Source organism: Lepidothrix coronata, unplaced genomic scaffold (assembly GCF_001604755.1).
Source record: "Lepidothrix coronata isolate B3197 unplaced genomic scaffold, Lepidothrix_coronata-1.0 Scaffold36, whole genome shotgun sequence".
NCBI lineage: Eukaryota > Metazoa > Chordata > Aves > Passeriformes > Pipridae > Lepidothrix > Lepidothrix coronata.
Window position 1 is genome coordinate 1952665 of NW_016690216.1, and position 23584 is coordinate 1976248.

The 23584-nt window shown below is 40.1% G+C and overlaps 1 protein-coding gene across 5 annotated transcripts in view; it reads left to right on the plus strand.

Moving 5' to 3' along the window:
* The window catches only part of SULF1 (sulfatase 1), a 121817-nt gene that overhangs the window by 51932 nt on the left and 46301 nt on the right, over positions 1–23584 (plus strand). For 3 of the 5 annotated variants that reach the window (XM_017812539.1, XM_017812541.1, XM_017812537.1), the window contains 4 exons: positions 4326–4385; positions 4706–4939; positions 10436–10675; positions 23032–23183. In XM_017812539.1, coding sequence (XP_017668028.1) covers positions 4768–4939; positions 10436–10675; positions 23032–23183 — 564 coding nt within the window. In that variant the 5' untranslated portion in view covers positions 4326–4385; positions 4706–4767. Of the gene's footprint in view, positions 1–3054; positions 3111–3792; positions 3846–4325; positions 4386–4705; positions 4940–10435; positions 10676–23031; positions 23184–23584 lie in introns of those variants that run through there. The other 2 variants (XM_017812538.1, XM_017812540.1) reach the window with 2 other exon arrangements.

Here is a 23584-nt window from a genome sequence, read left to right on the forward strand (position 1 = left end):
TGGCGAGGCCTTCTGCTTCTTTTCCATGTGCTTGATATATTTTTGTGCACTACCACTTATCAGCGAATCTAAAAAACGTCCTAAATTGCAAAACATCTGTTTTGGATTATACCTTATTATATACAACTATATCAATTTTTGGAGGCAGGGAAATCTAACTACAGAGATATAATCTGTAGGATACTGGATAGTAATGAGGAACACAACATAACACAAATTGCTGCCACATTAGGAGTCTCTTGATTTAGGATCCCTGTGATACCTTATACTCTCAATTCACTGGGCACATTTATTGCCAATATCTGGGAAACAGAAACCAGAATTCTCATTCTTATGTTTGCTAATTATACAAAACTGGTGATAGTGACTGATACCCCTGAAGACTGTGCTGCCTTGGCAGGGCTAATTTGGACTAGATGACCTCCAGAGGTCCTTTCCAACCCTAATGGTTCAATAAGTCCATGAGTCTGTGATTCTTAAGCTCCACAATCACAGTCCACATTATTATTATTATTATTATTATTATTATTATTATTATTATTATTAATTATTATTAGTATTACCTCTGTTTCCTTTATTGGCCATAGTTGATCCATTTTTGTTTCTAATGAAAGGCCACTAGAGCTGTGGGCCTTAACCTATGACTTTGGATAATGTGATGTCCTCAATGTTCATGCTCAAAAGAAAACACCAACACTATGGTACAGAGAAGATAAAGTTGTTTGCCCTTTGTTACCCCTTCATCGTGAATTACTGATGTGGGACATTGCACAGCACATAGTACAGGGGATGGACATATGTCCAGTATACTCACTCATTATCCCAAAGTTTGATTTCAGATTTACAAACAAGAAATCTGTTTATGTAAGCCAGATTCCTTGTGCAAGATTATGTGGAAGCCACATTTGTAGAATATTAAATATAATAAGTCCATATATCTTTAAAACCTGTAATGGAGTATTCTTGTGGATGCTCAGTGCCCTATTTCATAAAAAAAGTGTATGATTATGGACAGATTTTTATTGGCCAAACACAAAATGGCATTTTAAGTGAACAGAGTAAAAATTGGACATGAAAACAAAGTAGAAAATGCTCTTTTTTGAATACTGTCTGTCTTTGGTGTCTTCCAAATTAAGCACTTTCAGTCAATGCACTGAAAAATCTTGAACAGTTCTTGATCAAAATGAGTATAAAATCTACAGTTTCAAAAGATATTGTTCTACCTGTTGCTTTTCTTCTTAGTTACTGCACAATACTCTCTTAACAGACCTAGAAATAAAGTCCTTGTCATTTTTATGCCACATTACACGAGTGGCATTGCAGCCTTTCTTTGCAGTGCCCTGCCAATGTGATTCAAGTTTTGTGAGTAATTAATTGTCCATGCCAACAAGTCCTTGAACTGTCTGTTATAATACTAGCAGCATATAAACAAATAAAGATTGGAGTTTCCTGATTTTATCTCTTGAAAGGTGATTGCAAACTATGAATTTCTGCTCGTGGGGGGGGGGGGGAAGAATGACAGAAAGAAAAAAAATTATGTCCAGATGATGAAAAGTAGTTTCTTTGGCTTTCTCTGGTTTCCTTTATTTGCTGACTACATTTCAGTTGTCACAGGTATCTTATATAGGAAAAATATACTTTAAATTTCATCAATAGCACTTGTTCATTTGGCTAGAGTAAAGCATTTTATAGTATCATCTTGATTTCTGAACACTGTGCAAAAAAAGTTTGTTTGCCTCCCCATGTAAAATTGAAAAGGTCCTTTTTAGAATTTCTCCTATTTTTGTCTGTTTCTCAAGACAAATTGCAGTGTCTGCAGGGGCTCTTATAGGCTACCAGCCATGTATCCTCCGCAAACATTGCAGCCTTGTCTTCCCTACCAAGCTATCAAGCCTGTATTTGGACAGTTTTCTTTACTTCATTTCCTTCTAGGACTGAGAAGCAGGCTGTACAAGAAAAAGTTGTCAAAGATTACTTCTTAATAAAGATTTGCCATATGCAAAACTGAAATATGAGCAACAAAATGTGGCATTACTGTGCTCTTGTGCAAGAACCATTCAGTGAAACTTGAATAATTAATTTTATATGTGTAGATCCATCCTGATAGTTTCCTTTATCCATCAATAAGAAAAAATTACAGTTGGAAAAGAAACCTTCCCACTGTTTTTTCTAGAAAAAACTTGCCAAAGGTGGCTCCAACTTTCTACAGGAAAAGGATTTTTTTTTAAACTAAATAGTATAGACCAGAGAGGGTGAAAATGAAGAATACTTGTTGTATGTCCATTCGAATTAGTGTAAATTTTGTTAGCACTAAGGTGTAATTGTCAGAAACTTGCCGTTTCATATGGTGGAGGATTATTCAAACATGTTGGTGCCAATGTTTGCTCAGCACAGTCAGGATGACTGCACTTTCTGGGTCAGCATTATCTGTAAAACTTTGCTGTACCGTACAACTGAGGTAAGAAACTAAACACTAAGTCTCACTTCACATAGGCTTTTGTGCTTTGTGATATGAGTCAAAGTTTCGCTATTTAAAGATCAGACATTTAGAGACCTTGTATTTCTGCTTTTGCACCAAGAGCATGTGGTATCTGGTGTCTGTCAGAAGAAGGTTGACTTCTCCAGTAACCCTGATCTTCAGGGCTTTTGTCAGTTTTCATGTGACTTAAGAACAAATACATGGAAACTGAACTATTTTTAAAAATCTGTCCAGACAAAATACAGACTTCCAGTTACTTATCTGAGTGTTGTGTAATCACTGAAATAGCATTTAAGGTTTAATGGTGATCCCCTGTATTGACTTAGCAGTGCTGTAATGTTAGTGTAAGGCTGGAGTGTTTGTTGGTGCAGAGACAATGAAAGACAAGATTTCTCTGCCACTGATGCTTGGATTTTCCTTTTAAAGACATTCACACTCTTCTGGTGTAATTACAGCCTGCCAGAGCGAGGAGCATGAAACTGTTTAGCTTGTGAAGCTTAAAATAAAAGGTGTATGTGGAAACAAGAACACGATCCTTTTTCTAGCCGTCCAGCACCAAGTCCCATCCCCTCCCTCTCCCGTGGCTTCTTCCCCTGAAATTTAGAGCATCTTCCTGTTAGCGCATTTTTAGGTGAGTGGTGGGGCCCTTTTTGTCTTCTGTCTTGCTCTCATTAAATTATTTCTGCTTATTAATCTGTTTGCAGTTCATGTTGCATGTCTGAATATGAAGTCTCAGGTGTGGGTGCACAGATCTCCTCGTGATTTATGCTCCATTATGCTAATTATATAAGGCGCACCCCAGTTCCCATGCAGTCTTCCCCTTGGGCAGAATTCTGGATTGTTCTTGGGCTTGGGTGGTTTTTTGAGGTTTTTTTAATTGACCAATATCACCATGCTTTATCCATAGTCCCACAATAAAAACAGGAGAAACGTATGTGGCAGGTCAATACCCTGGAGGGAACAGGCATGACTCCATGGTTTCCTTCCCTCCCCCTTCCTTTTTGCCCCCAGATATTCCCTCCCTTCCCTTGTGTTACAGAACCGCTTTGCAGAGCTTCAGTCAGTAATGCCAAAAATGTTAAAGTATAAGTGGCTGCCCCTTCCTCCCCAGACCAATCAGTCATTTTCAGTCACAGGTTTAAATCTGCTGCAGCAAAGCCAAGCCTCTGTTCTTGCAGCAGGTCTTACAAAAGCAAGGCTGTTTGACTGACAGGCACGGAGTGAGGGTTCTAATAACATAGTGAGCCAAGTCAGGAAGTGGAGTATCGAGGACGAGACTGTGGCAGAGGTACTGTGCATTATGGATGAGGCAGTCAGGTCTGTCGTTGATTGACTGAGGGATGGTTACGCTCCTTCACAATGCTGGGTAAGATCATATGGACTGTCACTTAATATGAGCTTTCTTGTCAGTGGGAAGATGACTTTTCATGTAGTGATCCAATGCAGATTGCAAATGAGAGCCATGCTCTCCCCTCTGCTTTTTAAGGGTTTAGTCACTCATGCAGGTGAGTTAAAATAGCTTTATTGCTTGCCAGGTGTCATACTCTGGAATTAACTCTTATTCTCAGAATCTCACTATAAATCTGACTATAAATGTTGGAAAAGCACCTGTGTCTGATGACGTGAGATGTATGTCCTTTGTCTCTAGCAGCCAAGGTACCACCTAACCCCTGCATAGGTATGGTATTAAATTAAGTAGGAGAGCTAGGGGGAATGCAATTTTTTTTCTGCTCTTTTCTTTCAGTACAGAAAAAGAAGGTGTAACAAACAGTTCTGCAGACTCTGAAGCACAGCCACAGTACTGAGGTCTCTGACTGACAAGCCTTCTGCTTTCTCCTTTTCACAGGGCTCCTCCTACAGATGTTCTGAACACGTCTGCGTCCCGGCAATTTTTTACTGCACCCAGGTACTGAATATATGGAACAAGCTACATAAAAAGAAGCGTGGGGTGTAGGAGAAGGAGCACTGTGAGGAGTATACCAGAAGTCATGCCTACAAAATGCAGGCAATGGCATGACTTCAAGCAAAAATTTTTTGAGAAAGCATAGTTGCAGAATGACTGAGTTTATTCCTAGAAAATGACAGAATAAACCTCTTATTCAACAATATAGCTTATAATCATGTTAAATGGTATATGTGAGACTTGACTTCCCTAAGTGTCATCCTTTCACTGTATGACTGGAAGTATATTTATTGCTTGAACGGAATTTCTTTTTGTTCCTACAGGCTTGAAAACTAGAGCTCAGACACTTCTGGATCAGTCTTTTCATTGAAATACTGGAACTACTATGAAGTCTTCTTGGTTTGCACTCATCTTGGCAGTGCTCAGTACTGAATTGTTAACAAGTCAGTGTTCCACCATCAAGTCCCCAAGATTCAGAGGACGTGTGCAGCAGGAGCGAAAAAATATCAGACCAAATATCATCCTTGTACTCACAGATGATCAAGATGTGGAGCTAGGTGAGAAATAATTGTTATTTGCTACTACATTTTGTCATGTGTCTTCTAGTAATTTCTGCCAAGCAAACAGTATTTTAAATTCAGAGAAGGTGCTGGTCCTGAAACAATATTAGAGCGTGGGACAAGTTTGGAAAATGAGTTAGCAAATATTATTTAATGGCATTCATCACATTTAGTTATAGACTTTAGGAAGTATATGCTTATCAAAATCCACCAAGGAAGGCTTTAATTACCACCACAAAAGGATTTAATAATGCATGCAAGGACATACAGGTAAAAAACTTGCATCAAAAGCCCTTTCTCACTTTATGACTTTCTGTAGCATTTAAAAATTTGAGCCTAATGAGGTCAACCTTTCCCTCAGTGCTATATATGTATCTCTATCTCCATATATTTGTCACAGGCATGTGTGTCATCTGACATGTTTATGCACACAGACAAACAGATCTGGTTTCAGGACATAATATTTCTGTGCATTATATTAAGTATTATACATTATTGACTATTTAAAATCCATCTTTAAGACTATGCTCTGTGTATAAAATATGATAGTTTTACTTCCACAAGTATACTAAATATCTGAGCACAACCTGGACATACTAGCCAGAATTGATTTTTACATATTCTTCTTAAGATGGAAAAAGTTAAAACAACTTGGATGATGTTCCAGGAGGCCTTTGAATGTTTTCCATTAAGTAAGTTAGAAAGATATTAATGGTAGTTATGCATATAGCTGATTTTTTGGTTCACTGCTCGAAATAAAAAATCAAGGAGAGAAAGAGGATCATTTTAGGTTACCCCCAAGCAAATATTTTGGGTTTGGGGGTGAGATGTGAGATCAAGAAGGTGAAAAAATTGCAAATTAATTTGAAATTAAATCCTGCCTTCTTAGATTTTTTTTTAATGAAAGTCATATTTTTAACAGAAGTATAGTGAATTTCTAAACAAAATGACATATGACTTTGGAAAATAAAAATGCTTCATTCCAGGAAACTTAGAAGAGTTCATTTGTTCTAGAATCACACACTTTCAAGCAGAAAGTTGTAGAAAAAAATTGGTCTGGATCTAAAAGTGATTCTTTAGTTGCTAGCATTTTTGTATTTGCCATGATGCAATAATAATTTCACAGCCCTTCAGGGTTCTGAGAATAAACTATATTTTGTGACTGAGTGTTGGTGCTTTTATGCAGCAGAACTTCAAAACCAGGCCTTTAGATCTGAGCGCATCTTATCTTTTTTAATTTCCCACTCTTTCAAATGTCTGCTCTGTTTAGCCATGCTGCATAATGAATAGCTGTTCCCAGCTCTATTTTTGGCCTAAAATACAGCTATTACAATAGGAATGCACTTTTTCTTGATAGAGTCATTCTGAAAAATTTCGTTGAAAGGGTCAAGTAATTTCTTCCTTTTTTTGTGGTCTGAAAGAGCCTGCTTTCTCCAGGGCACTGGGCAAGGTAGCTCAGCAGACACACGTCTCAGAACAGTGTTACCATCTTGCTGTCTTCAGTCTTGCAAGAAGGTTTGCAAGTGGTGAAGGAAAAGGAAGGATGTGGCAAGTCACTTTGTTCATACTGGGAGCTCCTCTCTTTGAAAGCTGCTCTGAATGTTCACAGGGCATGCTGGCTCCCATCAGCAGGCAGCTGAGCCATAGCCTGGGTGTGTATGCATTCTCATTGCATTGAATAAAGACACAGGTTTCCCCTTTTCATAGATCATTTCACAGGAAACAGGATTCAGCCCCAAGACTTGCTGTACCGCATTATTCACACTTCTGATAATAAATCATTCCACATATTTGAAAAATAAAGGCAAACTGTTTTCCATGTGTGAATTTTCCCCCTGCTCCTCATTGATTCCTAAGAAAAATCTTAAATTTCCCTAAGGTCATTGGGAAGTAACACTTCCTGCCACAAACAGAATAAAACTTAGGTATTGGTATCCAAAAATCGCAAGACTGAAAGTCTCTCAATATGGATCATTTGCTACTATATTCCCAGCACGAACATTTCTAAAAGCTAGTCTAAACTAATGCCTTAACATAAAAGCATATAAGGTACGTTATAGACTTCAATCAGGAAGGATTTGTCTCCAGAGCGCGTATAAACATTGAACCAAAGTACTCATCTGCCTGAGAGCAAATGATATACAGAGGAGTTAGCCAAAGTAAAATTTGCAAGAGACAAGGAATGTGCATTTAGTTAGTGCTCAAAGCATAGGAATATACACATCTTCCTATTGATCTGCACCATCCCCTTGAGTTTTGTATTCTGAATGCAAAGAAGTTCAGCAGAGCTACTGCCTCATTCCATTTATCAGATAAAACCCACAAATTGCTCGACAACTCCAGTCGCTTCCTATCTATGCTAGGAGAAATGTGTCACAGAGGGAGGATATTGTAGATCTGGTAGATGGCAGCTTAAGTGGTGTGAAGCCACCTGGCCCACAGCTCTTGAAGAAACTCAGCAGATACTTGAGCTCTAACGCTGGGAAATTAGTTCTTAAATTGTGCCACCGTGCACTTTCTTCCCACAAGATCCTGAGGGTAGAGAAATAACTGTCCAAAACTGAGGCAAATCGGCATCTTGCTCAAGGCAAAGCATCAGCTCCCAGAACCCAGAACTGCTTCCCTGATGGAGACAACATGCTGAGGCTTTCAGGGCAATGGCCCCACCTCCTACTGGGTTCAGGTCTGTACTCTGTTCAGTCCAACATTTTGCTCACTCTTTAGTCTCTTCCCCAGTCTTCCAGATTCTCTTTTCATTTGCACACATCAGTACCTCAAAACATGACCCCCCCAATTGCTCTTATAATCCTCACTGTAAATAATATCTTGCATGTCAGAAAGAAGTCAAAACTAATGAATGTGTTGGTAATTCCAGTGTTTCTAACCCTTGCTAACAGCCTAATGCACTATTCAGTGAAATCCATATAAACCATCCACTAAGTAGAGCTGGGTGAAGAGATCACAGCATCATCTAGATACATCACATCAGGCATAATTTGCCTGGTTTGCTTTCCATCTTCACTAGAACTAAAGCACTAAAACACATAAGCTGAAAAAATGGGGATGTGTGCTGAGATCTGAGAAAGTCTATTACCTTCCTGGAGCCGTGCATACAATCCATATAAAGACAAGGTGGCTCCTAGCTATCCCTTTGTAGAGATGCCCACCTGTGATGAAAATCCCTAGCAACTTTAAGACTTGATACGAAACCTTGGTTACCAAACATGTTTCCTGATAGATGAGGATAGACTGAGAAATGACACTGAATTTCTTGCCTGACAAAACTTGCTAACTTCTGCGTCCAAAGTGGCCATTCCCAGTTATCTGGTTCCCCTCAGGTGCTCCCCAGTCGGTCATGGAGAGCGCAAGTGTCTTGCTGACAGATAGTGCCTGAGTACATATGCCCTGAAGACTGTGGGCCAGATGGTAAAGAGCACAAGCTGTGAGGAGAGCTACAGACAGCAAAGGATTATAACTCATATCAGCAAGTTTTATCTCCTACTAGTGTTTTGTTTTCCAAATGAGGAAGTCTCACCTGCTTTGAAGTGCCTATTCCAGAATTTCCAGAGGGGCTAAATCTATTATCAGTGTCAGTAAGTGCATACCTGGAGGGAAAACTTAGTCATAAACAGCAGGTTTGCAAGAGGAGAGGACTGACAAGCTGGAAGAATAAGGAAGTACTCTAACAGCTACTCATTTATAATACATAGAAGCAGAAAAGTGCAGATCAGCTCTGCCGCAGTTACCATGCATTAAGGTGCCTGAATAGTGCACTTTCTATATGAGCACCTCAAAGCACTTTACAGCTGACTTCTCGGTAATAAACTGTGACTTTTCAAAAATGGAAGAGTTATGGCCAAAAGAAAACAAAACAAAACAAAAACAAAAAGAAAAAGAAAAAGTCAACCTGGGGTCCGAGATAAAGAGATGTAGAACAAGGACAATCTCAACAACTCAGTGAAATGCTCCCACTCAAGTAAATGGAGACCTTTTGTGCTCAGGGACCTCAGGGACTGTGCTCAGTTACTCTCCTACTTCTCTATCTCCCTAAGTACATGGGATTCAGGAAAGCACAAATGCAGATGTTCTGCATTTGAAAAATAAGGGCTGTGAAAGAGGAAGAATCTAAAATTATGGTGACTTATATGCACGGTATTAAATGTATCCTTAAGGACACAGGCCCTGGCATTTCACTGAAATGCTGAAGAGCCTACTGCCTCTTCCCTTTTTTAAACAAATATTTTTTATGCAAAAGTTTTCATATTCAGCACTAATTCCTTAGCCCAAAACCAAAACAGAGCATGCTTAACTTGACTAATAAAATAATCTGTAATATTTTACTCCTTACACCTAAAGTTGAGCTTCCTTGGGAGTTTTATGGTTTTGCAGCCATCTATTGCTTTAAAATATTTTTTAATTTGATTTTCAAGCAACACAAATAAAATCATCAAGAAAAACACTTGTTCTGTCACTGGAATCAATGGATTTAAATGTAAAACAATTACTGTCAACTGTGCAAAATTTTAAAATCAAAGATAAAGAAAGTAGAATTCCAGAAAACATTTTTTACCACCAAAATTGTGCAAGTATTACAATTCACAAACCTGTTTCCTGGGCACATACTGACATATCCACAGTTGACCCTCACCCTTCAATCTCTGCTCTGTTGAATAACAGAAAGAACAAACTTTGACAGCTGTTAGCAAATACTGACAGACCCTATCTGGGGCTGTTCAACCTTTCTGCAATCAGAAATCTGCAAGCCCTGCCTTTCTCACCTTGCTGTTCACAAAGATGTTTTGAAGGATGCAAAAAATGTCTTTGTTCTTTAAACATTATCAGTGCAGTTTCCTGACAAAGGTGCTGCATTTTGCCAATAATTTTGCATACATACTTATCCCCAAAAACTGGTTTTGAGCAGAGTGCTTTAGTATCAGAGCCAGACATGCTGATCTTGTATCCACAGAAACTTTCCTTTAGAAAAATTGCCACTTAATTCTCTCTTTCTCCTTCCTCCATCTTTCACTGCCTCCTTTACCCCATTCCTCTCTCTCTCTCTTCAGTCATCTGATAAAATTGAAAGAATATTAACATATCCTTTGGTAATATCACCATTTTTCATATTTTACTGGTACATCGACTAATAATTCATTCTGTGTAACGTACTGTTTTTCCTACAGCTGCACTTGAAGAACTATTGACCTGTAAATTTGATACAGCTTTAACACTCTATTTCTAGATTAATTGATATTTTAACTTTGTTTTGGAGCCTGACAAAAAAGAACTCAGTCTTTCCTGAATCCTGTAAAATATTTTTGATGATATAATAAAAGTCTGATCTTTTCTTCTAAAATTACCCAAGCTACAGAGTAGAGCACACGGATGTTCACAGGCAAGCTAATCACTGATACTGTACTTTTAATAGCATTACAACAGCCAGTATATTCAAACAATGTTTTACAGCATAGTGATGATCAGAACATCTTTTTGCAGGGTCCTTGCAAGTGATGAATAAAACCAGAAGGATTATGGAGAATGGAGGAGCCTCTTTTATCAATGCATTTGTAACAACCCCGATGTGCTGCCCATCACGTTCCTCAATGCTGACTGGGAAGTATGTGCACAACCACAACATATACACCAACAACGAAAACTGCTCTTCTCCCTCATGGCAGGCTACTCACGAGCCACGTACCTTTGCTGTGTATCTCAATAACACTGGGTATAGAACAGGTAAGAGACGAATCAACAGCAGTTCTTCGTTTAAGGTGAAGTTGAGATATTCAGCAGTCAGTCTCGAATCACTGCCTAAAATGAAACTGTCTGGGTTTTGGCTGAGATAGAGTTCATTTTCTTCCTAGTAGCTGGTATAGTGTTGTGGTGTGGATTTAGCACAAGAGTAATCTTGATCACCGAATCTTGATTCAGTGTGGTCACTGAAGTTTTTAGTTGTTGCTAAGTTGTGTTTATACTAACTCTAGAACTTTTCAGCTTTTCATGCCCTGACAGCAAGAAGGCTGGAGGAGCACAAGAATTTGGGAGGGAACATGGCTGGGATAGCTGATCTGAACCAGCCAGAGGGATATTCCATACCCTATGGCATCATGCTCAGTACATAAATTGTGGGAAAAGCTGGCTGGGGGCTGCTGCATGGAAACTGGCTGTATATCAATAAATGAGTGGTGAACAACTCTATTGTGCATGACTTGGGGGTTTGGGAGTTTTTTGAGGAGCTATTTCTCTCTCTCTTTTTGTTGTCTCTCTTTTCATTATTATTATTATTATTATTATATTTTATTTCAATTGTTAAACTGTTCTTATCTCAATCCATGGATTTTACCTACTTTCCTATTCTCCCCATCCAACTGAGATGGGAGGTGGGGAGTGAGTGAGCAACTGAATGGTACTTAGTTCCTGCCTGGGGTTAAACCACAGCAGAAGCAACTATTGTCCCAAATTGCTTATGCAGAGCAGAGGTTGAATGTTATGGAGAGGAAGGGTAGTACTGCCTGACGGTCCACATCTGCAGTAACAGCCATGTAAAGAAACTCAGTTGCAGTGAAGCAGCATATTTCACATTTGGATGTCCCAGGTGGAAAATAAGCTGTTGGGCAGTTACACTTACTGTGAAAGAGGTGCATTTTAGTGGCATTGTGGGTCTGAACTGGCAGTTCCAGCCGTGATTATGGTCAGTATTATGGCCTGCTTGTGGACAGCTGCTAACAGTTATGGAAGAAGATGTCAGGGCCAGGCTGGGAACTGGTGCCAAAGACCTCACAGGAGTGGAGTGCCTGTCATGGGAGCGAAACAAGGTGAATGGTATAATTTAAACTTTGCCACAGGGCGATATTTCATTTGCATTTTCTGAAAAGGAATAGAAACATGCCTTTAAGAAGGATTGTTCTACTATGCACCAATAAGATTTGATAGTTTTCTTGTAAATTCCTGGTGGTTTTCTGTAGTCAGGAGATCCCTTTCCTGTCTACAAAGAACTCTTCTTATTCCTCTCATCTGTGCTTTGGCTTGATGTAAAACCCAATTCATTTCTGCATCACCTATCCCCTAAGATTCAATCTGTAGACACGTTAGGCTCCAGCCTGACTTCCCCTTCACAAGGTACCGGAGTTGTGCGAGGTCATCAGAGTGCAATTTGTCCAGAAGTATCGTTCAGCTACAAAGACTCCCCTTTACGGGACCAGCAAGGCACAGATTTTGCTGCCAACTGACTTCCTTACAATGTAACTGGCAGCAAAGAGATTTGTTTCTATCAGCAGCATAGGCACAAGAATGGATTGCATTCAAAACATATAGCTGGCGAATGTCTCCATGCTGTCTGCTGGTCCTAAATCTCTTAATGCTGCTATATCCAGTGCTTCAAACTTATCTGCCTGTTTGCCATCTTTTCTTCACCACACAGACAGTTCACTCTTTTTTCTTCCATATCTCTGCATCTGTAGTTCTGGAGACCTTCTGCTTCCTGTGTAAAAAGCAAAACCAGACAAATCTTTAACTTCTTTGGACCTGGTGTTGGCTCTGACCCATGCATGGAATAGTACTTCAATCTCTGTTAAGCTGGTCTCAGTGAAGTTGTCATCTGAGTACAGCACTGCTAAACCTCTTTGAAGGCTTTGAAGAAGAAAAGGAGGGAAAAGAGAATTGGCAATCACTGCTAGAAAAGGTGCTGAATTTGGCCTAAAATATAAGCTTTGTCTCATGACTTATGTCTCAGAAATACTTTCTGCTTGATAAATGGCTGCTTCATGAAGGACCTGGCTTTCATGTTCTTGAAATTTACTATCTTATTGGTTTGTCATCTTAGCTTTGCACAACTAAATGCTTCACGCGTAAACTGGACAGAGATAGTGACAGAGCTCTGTCACTAGCCCTCTCTGCCCTTCTGGGGGTAAACACTGTTTTGGGCATATCTTCTGCACTGCCTTGTATTAAGAAAGCATGTGGAGATGTCCACTAAATACGGACTAGACCCTCTTACACTGAAAGGAAAAAGGAGTCAAAAAAAAAACGGAAAAGAAAAAAAGTCCTTTTCCAGAGGCAAGCAGAGAGAACATCAGGGTAGGTGAGTTTTACCAGAGGGCAGGAAGGATTAAAAGAAAATAGAAACAAATGAAAATACTTGTATGAATCTCCAATTCTGACCAAGGTACACTGTTTGACCCAAAATACCATGGCCCCAAAGATTTATCTTTCTACTCCTTGTAAGATGAGCCTACCTTCTAATTAAGCCGCAATTATTTTTTTTGAGGTGGTAGTTTAATTAACAGCAGATCTTATAATATATTTTTCAAGGATACTGTTGCCTTATTAAAAAGTCATCAAAAGTGTGCTAGCCAAGTAATAATCTACACTTCACAGCTAGAAAGTTTAGTAAAATTATAATGACTCAAGAATACCTGGGAGTCAAAAGTAATTGGGAGTGAAAATGAGAGAATTGTGGAGAGAGAGTGGCTACACCCCACACAGTGTAGTTGTGACTCTGTTTTGATGTTGCAGATGTTATGGGCACTTATCCTGTGCATTTCTACATGTTTTGAGAGTAAATCAGTAACGCCCTCAATGGAAAACTGAGACAGAGAAAGAGCAGTGAATGACCCAGGGCAGTCACAGTCTGGTGACAGTCCTGATAAGGCACTTGACTAGAGAGCTCCAATCCAAATGAGATGACGTACAATACCTCCAGCCTGGTACTCTGAAATGATGAGAATTTAACTCCCACTTTCTGCATATAAGTCCGTGGAAATAAAGGGGTGGGGTAGTGTTTATGCAATGTCCTCACTTCTGTTTAGTCCAAATAGTTTTCAGTATCTATAAGGCACTCACTGTCTAAACCTGCTGTAGCATTAACTAAACCCTCTGTATTGCAATTGATCACATGTGGGCAGACTGTTATGAGAGGAGTCCTGCTGAAGCCACGAGGACTCCACACAAGCACAGCAGGCCATTTAAAGAGAGGTCTGAAATGTGCTCTAATAAACTGCAGTTATAATTGGAGCCCACTGGGAAAACCTGGCAAAGAACAGAATGTTTTTTCTTTCCTTTTTCTAATTTACTCTTCTACTCTGATGTGACCTAAAGGCAACGCTGGATTTCATGGAAACATCCCTTTTTGAAGATTATACATTAGTGCTAAATCATAGGCAGGAACTGTGCTGGGCACTAGCAGGGCAGGCAATATTCAGAAGCATCCCTGCCAAACCAAAATCACTTTTGCTTCTAATTATCATTTTTAAAAATCCTTAAACATTTAAGGATTGTTTCAATGTTTACAGTTTCCCTTATTCACAAGCTGTATGCTAATGCAGAAATGAGCCAACTGCGCAACTTCTTGATTGTTAAAGTCCACAAAATTGGTAACATTAAACTAGAATTTGTAGGAAATAGACACAGTAAATAGGTAGAAAGAGAAAAGAAAGTAACTCTGGAGAGTTTCAAACAGATGACACGTTTGTTTTAATTACATAGGTTCCAGCTATTCATACTAGAGAGAAAAAAGAGTCACACTCAAATTTTGTGGAAATTGTGAGAAAAGCTTGAGAAGTTTTCTTTCATTTCATAGTTTTAAATGTCAGTAGATAACCCTTCAGCTACTTAGATTTAGAAATTTAATTCATAAGATTATTAGATGCAGAAGTTAGAGATTTTGCTTTGTGCTTTCCAAAGTGTCGGCTGGTTTGCTGTTCTTTCAGTCTTACACTTTCTTCACCTTCTGCTGTCCTGTTCTGTTCTGTCCCAGTCCTACAACATGTAGTCTTGCCTCTCAGATGTGCCTTTTACTGTTGCCAGTTCCCACTGTGTTTCACCTACACAAACACAAAGGGAAATCCCAGGAGTGCACTACCTCAACCTTGGCTTCCTCCAATAGGAAAGGAGAATTGTGCTACATCTTAATAATTGAGAAGTAGCCAAGCATAATCTTAGTATTTTAGAAGACAAAACCATTACATGAGAACAGCCAATATCCAAAAGACATAAATATAATTAGTATTTTATTCTTAAATAGTGTGTCATGCTTTGTATACTGCAGGATTTTACATTTTTGCCAGTTTAAGTTTCATCCCTTTGCAAATATGAAAAGAAATACAAGTTTAAAATCCTTACCCGGACTCAACACACCTACACATTCAAAGCCCTCTATGCTTAACGTTGCTTTGTAAAATTACTACATTTAAATCCTCACTCCTCTTAGCCCTTCACAGCCAGTGTAACCATGCAGGAGAGAATGGGAATCTGTGTTGGCTCAGCAGCTGCTGACAGCCTCACAGCATCATGCCAAATGCATAATGCTCTCCCTTTATGGAATCCCACCTGAAAGAACAGGGATCACCAAGTTAGGCAATTATTTGCTTTCACTTTTTCAATTGTCCTTGGGAAGATGTATTTCCCAGTATTTTATTTCTTGCTCAAATGTATCAGCTGATTAGAAAAACATTCAAGAGTCATGCATGTGAGTGTTCTGAGGTCATTCTCCTCCCTTTGTGTCAAAAAAATGTTAGCATAGCAAAGGTAAGCAGCTCAAACATTAATTCCTAAATGGCTGCATTTGCAAAACTCAGAACTCAAGAAGTGACTTTACACCAAGATGCCCTCATGTTTTGACATTAGTCACAGACTTCTGTGTAGTGCTGAACAGAAATGGTCACTTGGTTGACAACTAGCTAATGTGTTCAACAGTACACATCAGCGTGTCCATTGACATCTGTCACTTATGGGTACATTTCTTAGTCTAATGACCAAAGAACTAGTAAAACACAAAGATGACAGGAGACTGAAAGCTAAGGAGTATTTAAACTGTGCACCACTCCCTTCTGACACACAGGGACAAGTTAATCTTTCATAAAGGGAGCAAAAGCTATGCCTTCTGAAGGTGTAGGCAGACAATACGTTTCCTCTGGAGGCAAAGCCAGTGTGTTTCCTGTTCACAGCCTTACAGCACAAATCACTGCCAGCACATGCTATTTTTAATCTGCTTCATTTCAGTGACCTAATTTGTATCCTGCCTCATGCACCCTTTCAAAGCAGAGAGAGTGGCAGAATATGATACAGAGGTGGGAATGAGTGAGCAGAGAATGAGTCCTGGTTTTCAGATTATTTCTAAAGTGAAAATAAAAAGAAAGAGAACTCTGAGCTTTCAGGTTCTTCCTTCATTGGTACAAAAGAGTCTGGGAAACATCAGACATAATTTAATCTGTAAATATTTAAATAATTAAAAATACGCCACACTTTTCTGAATAATTTGCACTTTCAGTCAACAAATAAAAATGTATAAATGAAAGTGAAATATGGCAAATACATGCACATAATCCACAAAAAATGAAATGTTGAAGAGGAAAAAGGCCAAAAAGGATAACATGCAGGATTTTCTAGTTCTATGGTATCATGTGAAGTGAAACTTTTTTGGTTTTCTGTCCAGGACCTCATAAAAAACCACAGCCTATCTGCCTACTTATGCTTAAAGAAGAATCCTATGCTATTAAATATCATACAGAAAACCATACACTGAAAGACTTTTAGCAAGTTTATGTATTCAAGTGCTTCATTTAGGAAAATCTGGGTAGAACATTGTCTGTGGAACCATTTCATCTCTTGTTCACATGGCCAAATTATAGTCTTTAACTATATAATAAGATACCACTTCTTGGAGGGTGATATTTCCTCAGTTTAAAAAGAGAGACTAGTTCTATCAAGAAATGCTGATTCTTGATCAGCGTGCAGATGATGCTGGCATCTGCAAGGATGGGGGTCTCAGATCCTCTCTGCAACACTCAACTGCTCACTTGCTGAGGAACTAGGTAAAGTGGGGTTTTATCACACACATTGGGCCAGGGATGCAGCTATAGGTTTTCAGATGCCTGATTAAAGGAAGGTACCAGTGAGACTCAGGAGTCCTTTCAGACATTGGTGTGTCCTCCCTGCTGTTCGAAAGCACTTCTGGCTCCCTTTGTCCTACCCTGTTAGGCAGAGCAGTGTCTACTCCTGTTTTCTCATTTCAGTTTTCTGGCCCTGTAAGACATCACCTTGGCCTCTGCTCTGAGCCTTGTCCCCCTGCTTGTCTGTCCTCAAGTCATTCCCTCTCTCCCTCCCTCCCTCCCCTCCCAGGTTCAGTCAGTTCTTGACAGACATGTCCTGTTCCCACTGCTTACCATTAGCGATCTCCTTTCCCAGCCTGATCAGCAAATCTGCTTCTCCCACCCCTCTTGTCAGTCAGTTTCTTTCTCCTTTCATTGTCCAGTTTCTTGGTTGACATTGCAAATCCTGGGCCCCCAAGCCCCCACTGCTTTCCCCCCTCTCTTAGCTCCTTTGCTGGATTCTCTGCTGTTCCCCAGACTGCTTGTCCTTATCTGGTCACCTCCTGCCCTCTGCATTTCAATCAACTTTCTCCCACCTACTGACACCACTCACAGGTGGACAGGGAATAATGTCCTGAGGTGTCCTGATTTCCAGCACATGCAAATCTCAGGGGTTTTATCAAAGGATTCTAATAGATGCCTCCTGGACAGGGAGTCCATCATGTCTTTGGCAGAGTTTCTGCTCTCAGTGCAGAGCATGTAAGTGCTATCAAATGAAATCTCACATAATTTTTTTCAGATGTTAACCACAATTCCTTTTTCATTACTACAGTTCTCAAAGATGGCTACTGTTTGGGCTAAGAAGTTTCAAAAAATTCAGCCTGCAGCAGACACCCAGTGTGGAAAATTTAAGTCCAAGTGCAGGACAGTTATAAGCACCTAAAACAGGATCTTATAATGAGAAGTGTCAGGCAACATCAATACGGGAAAGTGCTACCAGCTTGGCCGATAATACAGGCCTTGTTAAAGACATCACCCAGTCTAAGAATTGCTGTATCAAGTTATAGGTTAATGCCTTTTGCAACTACTGAGTTATAAAATGTTTAATGATCTTTTTAGTTGCAATGGTAAACCTGGCAGCAACTGGGAAAGACCCACAAAGCTGGAGAACTGTGTTTAAGTTACAAGACTGGAAACTGAGAAATCTGAATTCTTGGCAATGCCACAGGCTTCCTTCATGACTTAGGTGTAGCGGAAGGCTAACCTCTTGGTGCCTCAGTTTCCTCACCATATTTTTTTGGGGACAATGCTTATTTCATTTCCTGGGTGGTGCTGACATACTAAGCTGGCTTTCTGCACCTCTATGATGTGATACGCTAATGCTCTGCAATTTTACAACAGAAGGGAAAAATCAAACTTCTCGGGTTTGAATCTATGGCTTGCATAATGGGAAGAAAGTAAGGAGGAATTTACTGGAATAATCCGGAAGCTGAAGCTATGTTGGACTCTGTCCCCAGAAGCACAGAATCACTGCGTGTCAGCCCTGAAATGTCATATAAACAGTGCTTTGCAACTCCTGTAAATGGTTTCCTGACTTTGTTAAAGGAAGTGGGCTGTCTACATAAAGCTCTTGTCTGGGTCACGGTGACTAAACCTTTCTACAGCATGCCTTTTTAGAGGTTTGGGTTTGTTTTAAATCAGAAACATTCCCATAAGCCTCAACAAATAACAAGGGTATAGAGTAAAACATACATCCTTTGATCCATGGAAGTGCAGAGATGTCTCACTAGTAGATGTAGCCCGGTTCACCTGTACACTAATCCAGTAATGCTGACAGGAGTTAGAGGACTAACCTTATTGTGTTATACTGTAAACATTAGTCATAATTGCTTGTAAAAAATGCTGGGGAAAAATGTCCCAGGAATTATGAGAATTTGAATCACATTCAGCTGTAAGTATTCTGGCTTCAAACTCCAGAGATCTCCTAGGTCAAATTCTCTTTGTCTTGCACTCATTGTAACCGCCTGGATCTCTCAGTCCAGTTCAGAAATCATTAGTTAATTGCTAAAGGGAAAACAAAAATTTGTATTAAGGCATCTATTCATGTTAGGTGCAAACATGTATATTCTGCAGCCCCTCCAGAGATACATAGATGTCTGTTCACCATGCCATGTGTTGTTGTTTGCATAAACTTAATTGAACGTAGTCATACAGAATACAATTATTCTGATATATTAAGCTACACTACATGTGATTAAAAATAACAATGTGTCCTGGGAACAGTTAGCAAAACTGCCAGAATGCAGATAAAAATTGTGTTATTAAAATGCAAAAGCAGGCATTTATCTTTCCTGTTATCCCTATGGGGGCCATTACATGCAATAATGAAAAGATGTCCCTTGAAATGGCATTACTTTTTAATGAGGCTTTTACCTATTGAGTCATAATCTCCATTTTACTAATTACAAGCAGAAATGGCTTTCTAAACCCTCTAACTGCTGACTATGAGCAGCTTTTAAAGCTGAGCCTTCCCAGTCAGTACTCAGACTTGGGCAATTCAGCAGGTGTTGGACTACACCTGAGTTAAGGATGGGGGTTGACTCTACAAACCAAGCATGTGAAGACCCAGCGTTTGCACATCACAGTGTCAGTTCCTGGGCGGTTCTATGGCATATTCCGTTGTGGTTTAGTTGTTTACAATCCTCTAGTTAAACAGAAAACAACTAGGACACCCATCATGATTATTTGCTGATTGTTATTTGGCCCCATGGACACTACTAGGCTCTCCTTTTACTCTGGTACTTGTCTTCATTCAGACCATGAAGAGCCAGACACTAAGTGCCCCAGCTGTGACTCACTCAACCTATCCTATACTCAGTGGTACTCAGAAAACCTCATGGTGCAGGGCTGAACTCTTATATTTCAGTAAAAGCCTGTCTTTTCCCTTCATCTGTATGATTACTCATATCCTCCTGAGCTTTTGACCAAGAAATCAGTTTTGGTTAAAGCAGTTTGGCAAATGCAATCCATTATCACAGCCACTGGAGCTTCTGCTGGTATTCGGGGCTTTGCTACACGTTTGACATGGGAACTGGTTTACTCTGCAACAGGGGAAAACATCTATTTCTGCAAGCTGTCATTCAGGGAGCTGCTTAAAACTTGACAGCACTGAGATTATTTTTATGATAAAATACTAAATCATTGCCAAGACAAAGGTGAATGGTTCAGGCTGTCAATCCACAGTCTCATAGCATGCACCAAAATATGGGGTTCAGGGGGCCAAAAGTGAGCTAACAAAACATTATTAAAGTTAGAAAATTAAGTAATCTAAAGCAAGGAAATTCCAAGATGAATTGGCCTCCACCAGTTCCAAGCCACCCTTTCCTTTTCTAAATTCAGTTTATCTGTTCTCATCCTTATGCCCCAGGTCATTTCATCTCTGCTTTTTATGCTGGTGGCTTTCTCTCAGGTAATAAATATCAAAAGAGAGAGGAGAGAAGGAGAAAAAGAAGCTGATGGCTCTTTGTTTTAGTGCCAAAACTGAAACTGTGGGAACCTTCTCAGGTCCATAAAGGAACACCCCATGGTGATGTTAAACTGAGAAACTGGAGTAAGACTTTCCTAATCATCTGTGTGCTACAGTTTTTCGGAGCTTGGTCATTTTGAGACATTTTCATAGCCACCTCCGTTATTTAAAAAGGCACTACATCAAAACCTACAGACACTAGAACTTCTTAGAGAAAAGCTTGACAATGATTTTTAAATGGGCAAATCTGTTTATTTTCCCCTAGCCCTTTCCTTGGAAATTGCTGAACTGTTTGGCTAAAAGGTTCCATAGAGCAAAATGCAGCCTGAGTCAGATAGCATGGAAACTATAATCACTAATGATTGAAGTTTGGCAAGACTGTAAATAGCAGAGTCCAGGTCTCTGTATAAGTCAATCTTAATAATAGATGGGGTAATCAAACCATCTTATATGATAAATGGCCATAACTCCCATTTCAAGCTTGAAAGCCTCTGATGATTGTGGGAGGCAGGTTGGCAGTAGAGCCCTCTACTGATGAGCACAGCACTCAGAGGTTCCCCAAGGTTGTGCAGTAGCTGCTGGTGAATCTGGAATGGGACTCGGGAGGGCTGACCTCAGATTTCCCCTGTAACCACAGACTGTCCTTGATTTTGCTTGGCTCAACAATGCTTCCTCTCTCTCAGTCACGTCACTCCACCATACTTTTCTTCGCTGCTGTCTCTCTCTGACTTCTTTTCCCCTTCTACTCGTTCCTTGGCTTCCCCTCTCACAGTATTTCAGCCTTTACCCTTACACTTTCCCATGACATCTGACTGAAAATTTAACCCAGTTTGGCTGCCTTAGATAGAGGCATGGTTTCCATTCCAGGAGAAAACAGTGCTGGGCACATATTTCCTGCCCACTGTCATCCACCCTCTTCACCTCACAGTTCTTGACTTCTGGTTGGCCTCAGGAAAATAAAGGAGACAGGCTGGATTGCTTTCTTGGTGGCTGTGGAAGGAAGATCTGGAAGCCTGGTCTAGTGTCTGTAGGACTTGTTTATATGTCACATTCCACGTGGTATAGGAAAGTAAGATTATATATGACTATAATCTCTGGTTAGTGACATTTGGCAGTTCCACAGTTGGATTGCATCATATTTATGTTGCCTCAGGCAAGTCTTAATTATGAACATTTTGATTTTTCCACCAATTTTCCCAAGAAGTTCCCCATGCCCACATCAATTAGATCTGAATAATTTAAGGCTTTCCACAAATGTGCTCTTTTGGTAAGATTGAATGTGTCTCGGTTGGATGTGAGGTTTTCCAATGTGACTTCATTTCCTAGTAGGAAACAAGTACGGGGGTTTGAGGTGTGTCCCATGGCCCAGCTGAGAGACAGCAGCTCTGGGCAGCAGCTCTTTGCAGGTAGGCCTGGCTGCACTCAGGGTAGGGAGTGGGGCACCGCGAGGGGTGCAGGGAGGGAAGCAGCTCTTACCCAGAGGAGCTGCACCCCTGTAAAGGGAGAGGTCTGTGTCATTCCCTCCTCTTCAGCAGTTTCTCATTTTGTGAGCACCTGGAGTACCAGTGTGCAGACTGCTGGGGACAAAGGCAGCAGAACTGCTGGCAAAGGTGACCCTCCAGGGTCTAGTAAACCTCAAGATAATTAAAGATGGAAACAGTGAAGTTACTGAGACACCCACAGAGTAACCTGCTGGGACTGAGCTGGAGATAATAAGTCCCTAAAAATCCAAGTTGTAGACCTAATCAGATGTTTTGTCACCACACTTCCCAGGCAGTGGAAAAACAGGGCAGAGCCATCTGAACTGACTCTTCTATCCAGACCACAGACCATACATATACAGCTAAAGACCTTCCATGCCCATCTCTCCCTAGAAGCAACACGGCTCCATTTGCCACGGTGCCATGCCAGCATTAATGCTCCTTCCCAAAGCCAGTTGGCTGGTTTTTGGTGTCTATCTTTGGCATAGGCAATCCACACTTCCAGATATCTGGGAGCCAGCTGCATTGTGAGATTGCTTTTCTTCTTACTTCCTTCCAGAGGAATTGACAGGAGCACTTACAAACCCTCCTGGGCCCGACCGCAAAGGCTGAAATTTTTAGTCTGAGTGGGTTCTGACTTGTCACCTAATGGAAAAAAATACAGAGAGTGTGGCAGGCCAGGTAGAGGTGCTTGACCTCCAAGCCTTTGTCTCTGTTAGTTTTGCCTTAGAGAAGATGTGGCAGCAAAGCAGGGTGGGTGTTCTCTCTTGCTCTACCCAAATGTGTCACAGTAGGATGGAGATCTGGACTTTTCAAACCTTTTATCAAACTAGCAAATGTAGCCAGGATAGCAAGCCCAAACTTTCAAGTTAGAAGCCGAGCTTCAAAACATCACAGAACTTGCTTAAAACCACAAGGTGTTTCTCAGATATATCCTCTGGGCACTGAGTTTTTATTCCATATTCAAGTGGAAATGAAGGGCAACATACTCTTTCTAAAAAAAAAAAAGCCTGAAAACATTTCGCATGAGCACTAGATTCTAAAAGATTAAGAATAAAACGTAGAGTCACGAAGGCTTTCAACTCTCATAAAACTCTGGAAATAACTTATTTTAATTTCAAAACCCTCTAAGCTATAAAAGGAAGATTTTTGGTAAAGCAACTCTGACTCATTCTAACACATTTTCTCTTCATTCATGCATTCTTTTGACTCAGACTAAAAGACTTGGATTGCAAAGCCTCATGTGTGTGTGTGTTCTTTTTTTTTTTTACTTCGCAGCTTTTTTTGGGAAATACCTCAATGAATACAATGGCAGCTACATCCCTCCTGGGTGGAGAGAGTGGGTTGGATTAGTGAAGAACTCTCGCTTCTATAATTACACCATTTCTCGCAATGGTAACAAAGAGAAGCATGGATTTGATTATGCAAAGGTATTTTCCAGACACATAAATGCCACATGATTAATCCATATAAAAATAGCTTTCAGATAATTAATTAACCAGGTAATTAATTACGTAACCAAGTACAACCATGAAATTGAGATGTCATTTTCTCTCCAGGGCATTGCAGATCAATTTCCATGTGAGAATATTAATCACTCAACAGAAGAAAATTTCCCAGGGCTCTTCAGTGGAGTCTGATGATTCTTCCCTCTCGCTTTCCCACCCTCCCTTCCTGTCTCCAGGAGAGTGATGGTTTGGTGGCAGGAGCAAAAAGTAAATAGAAACCTTTACCCAAAATAATTGTGCCCCTTGTGCCACTGAACTTTAAAGTTTGCTGAGTGTTGTCACTTACTACCTGCAGCAGAAACCTTAGTTAATGTTGTTCTCCA